Genomic DNA, 3,597 nt, shown 5'->3' with positions numbered 1-3,597 from the left:
AGGATCATTGTGTCAGGACCACTTCCCACGTTCCAGCGAGGAATACATAGGTTCAGGAGGCTATTTGCTTTTAATGAATGATTACAGTCATGGTGTCAAGATCAGAAATTAGCCTTTGTTGATAACTGGAATGATTTCTGGGAATGTTTTCACTACGCACCATCTGACTGGTAAGTCATACTTCAGATCACAATTTTAATAAGTCAACTCACCATACTGGTAGAAGTGCACACATAGCTTGCCTTATATAAACTGTGTCTGTTCCACAAACAGTGAGATTAAAGAATAAATTTGTTTAAAGCACTTCAAATAACCTAATCACCATAAAACTAGAAAAAGGCCAAATAAGCAACCAAAAACTATTTCTAACCTTAGATTAGCTTTTCAACATTAGATCCCTTGCACCTAAAGCACTTATTGTTAATGAAATGATCTCAGATTATAGTCTTGATGCACTCTGCCTTACCAAAACCTGGCTTAGACCAAATGAATACATTGGTCTCAATGAGTCTACTCCATCAGGATATGTATGTAAGCATGAGCCCCGTTAGATTGGTCATGAAGGTGGTATTGCAATCAGCTATAACAATTCTCTTACTGTTACTCAGAAAACAGGACCCAGGATTAACTCATTTGAAGTGCTTATACTTAAAGTTGGAAAAGGTGTCACTGATATAGATATCCTACCTCAAAGCAATGATTTCAGGGCTTTTAAGCAGCATGCTCCCTCTGGCCCAATGCGAAGCATAATTTCCCTGAGTCTTATGCCAAGCCTTGCTGTTACTTGCCTTCTGATTGAATATTGTGTATGATCCTTGCCTGTTTTCCTGATACTACGTTTCCTGGTTTCTGTTTTGGTTTTGTTCGTATAGTTATTGCTTTTCTGGTTTTTGATCCTTTGCCTGCCTTACCGTTTACGATTCTGCCTGTTGATTTAAATAAAGATCCGCACATAGAATCTACCTCTCCCTCGTCCAGCGAGTCTTTACAGTCAGATGAATGATAATATTTACACAGAACTGATAACCATCTGGAATTCAGCATGTAGCTCTAGATTTCCTGTAACTGTTTACCAAACTGCCTCCACGCCCCATTCCATGTAAAAGATGAAAAAAATAAACACGGAATCTGGTTCCAGTAATAGCCGAGTGAGACGCTTCCTCCTCTGATAACCGGCTATAAAAAGAGCTCTTCGTCTGTCTTCAGGAGAGAACACGAACGTTTGTGCTTCTACATCCAGCAGGTGAGTGTTAATGAGCAGAAATAAGATGCAGTAAAAGTGTAAATCTAGATGATTTTCCTTTACAAGTTCAGCTTCTAAAACTATCCTGCACAATATTTAGTTCATTTTCTAAAACAGCAGCTCTGATATGAGCTTCAAATGACTGATTTATATTAATGTACTCATTAGCACTAACTATTATTTCTATAACAGCAGCTCATTCTCAGTGTTGGTCAATTATGGCATATAATCAAATTCATGTACTTGATAAGATGTTATTTATTATTTTATTATTGACTGGAAGGTCAGGAGGTAAATGTGTGATGTGTTTTTTTTTTCCTCTGCAGTAAAACACCAAAATGGGAAAGGGGCAAAAAATCACCCTGGTCCTCATCTCAGTCATTTTCCTTGGCCAACTCTGCTGGACACAGGGAGGGAACACCATTCTAAATCATTACACTTCCACATATGGGCTGTTGTGTTATGATGCCTGCCACCTGCACGAAAAAGAATTCTACTGGTGCAACACTAAAAAGGGCTGGGATTACTGCTCGTTAAATTCAAACACTGATTATAAAGGCTTCCAGTGTAAAGATGACCATCCCTGTGACCTGCATGGTAAAGAGTACTACTGGTGCTATAACCAGGCTGGGGACAGCAATTACTGTGGAATAGTGGCGCTAAGAACAGTGCTGTATAGAAGTTCGACTTATCAGAGCGAATGCAGGGATGAGTGTTCCTACGATGAGTCAAGGTTATACTACTGGTGCAACACAGCTAAAGGGTGGGACTACTGCTCTCCATCACCTGATGTCACGTACAAGAACGAGCCGTGCCGAGCCGATCACGGGTGTAACACTCATGGCTATGACTACTCCTGGTGCTGGACAGCCTCATCCTGGGACTACTGCGGTTTTACTGAGACCAGCGGGATTTACGGAAGGACTGGACGTCGGAAAAGACAACCTGAGGAGATAGAAGAGATCTGTAAGACGACTGACCATGGTAACAAAAGGGTGACCACGATCACTGCCCAGAAGGCTAATATAATGACAGAAAGAAACAAATGGATGAACGAGATGAATCAGATAATTTCAAAGTATGATAAAAAAAAACTGGGCAACCAGGCCAAGTCCAATATCATAAAAACAGACAACCTTCGCCTTGACCTACAGGGGCTGCTTAAAAGGAATAATCAGTATTACTACAACCTCCAAATTCAGGTGAACGTGAATCGCCAAGAAAGAAAGAGCACCACAGTGGCCCAGGTGATTATACCACAGAATGAAGACATTCCAGACAGATATGTCCATAGAGCCTTTAGTGAGAGCTTCAGTCGTGGTGCTAAGGTTTTTGTGGATGTGGAACGTTATAAAAACATTCCTGTCAGGCATGGGCAAAACTGTGATTAAACCAACCTAAGCTGTCAAGTTGCAGTCAATGATTTAACTTTTGAATTTCTAATTGCTAATTGCTAATTTGAATGCTAATTGCTTGAAGCTGCAGAACCACAGCATGCTATTGCTTTTGAACAGATTTGAGTTAGTTTAGATTTATAGAACTATGTAGATCCTGTTTAATGATACCTATAGAACCACCTATAGAATCACTGAGAAAGAGGCATGAGCTGATGATCAGTACACAGATTCCACTGAATCAAAAAGGAACATTTCATATTTTAGCTTCAAGCAACAGAGAAATGTACCGAATGATTATCTATAAATAAAAATCTTTTCTGTTGTTGTTGGCTATCTGCAAAATATTGTTCCAAATGTACAATTTCTCAATCAGTCTTTTGCAATGAAACAAAATGAACCCCTATAGTTCTTATCTTCTTGAATGTGAGAATTCATTTTAGTTCTTACAACTAACTCCAGGTCCTATGATGGCTATAGAGTTACCACAGAATTAGCATTAGCAAGAAATGTTGAAACATTCTTCCACAAATTAAAGAAATGTGGTATATTTAGATTAAAAGCATTTATAAAGATCATTCTTTAGATATTTAGGTTAGATTCATGCACAGCATTACGAATGATACATTATTAAGATCTCTAAGATGAACTGAACTGAGGGCAAGAAGCCTTTATCACCACGCAAACATTACTTACATCTTCGCGTAAGGCATAATCCTTGCATTCTCTTATCTGTCCGCATCCAATTAAAGTGGAAAAATCTCCTCCCACACACATATCCAATGGATTAGAAGACATGATATCTTGTCTCTACCTCGAACCTTGTTTTCTGCTCCTCTTAATGAGTACACTCAAAAAAATGATACTTTAAACTTACTCAAATAAATTATGGACAGTGGTTCCACACAACCTTATTAGTTTTTATTAACATTTAAGATTTTTGTTTAATCTATGCCAAAC

At 38.6% G+C, this 3,597-nt stretch overlaps 1 protein-coding gene across 1 annotated transcript; it reads left to right on the top strand.

The window, feature by feature from the left end:
* The first annotated feature begins 1,100 nt into the window (after positions 1 to 1,100).
* Positions 1,101 to 2,778, top strand: LOC131349519 (uncharacterized). Its single transcript, XM_058385279.1, has 2 exons — positions 1,101 to 1,243; positions 1,570 to 2,778. The coding sequence occupies exon 2, from the start codon at positions 1,582 to 1,584 to the stop codon at positions 2,632 to 2,634; it is 1,053 nt and encodes a 350-aa protein (XP_058241262.1). The 5' UTR covers positions 1,101 to 1,243; positions 1,570 to 1,581; the 3' UTR covers positions 2,635 to 2,778.
* Positions 2,779 to 3,597: the final 819 nt, after the last annotated feature.

The sequence above is a fragment of the Hemibagrus wyckioides genome, linkage group LG29, assembly GCF_019097595.1.
Source record: "Hemibagrus wyckioides isolate EC202008001 linkage group LG29, SWU_Hwy_1.0, whole genome shotgun sequence".
NCBI lineage: Eukaryota > Metazoa > Chordata > Actinopteri > Siluriformes > Bagridae > Hemibagrus > Hemibagrus wyckioides.
This window is presented reverse-complemented; position numbering and strand designations above follow the sequence as displayed.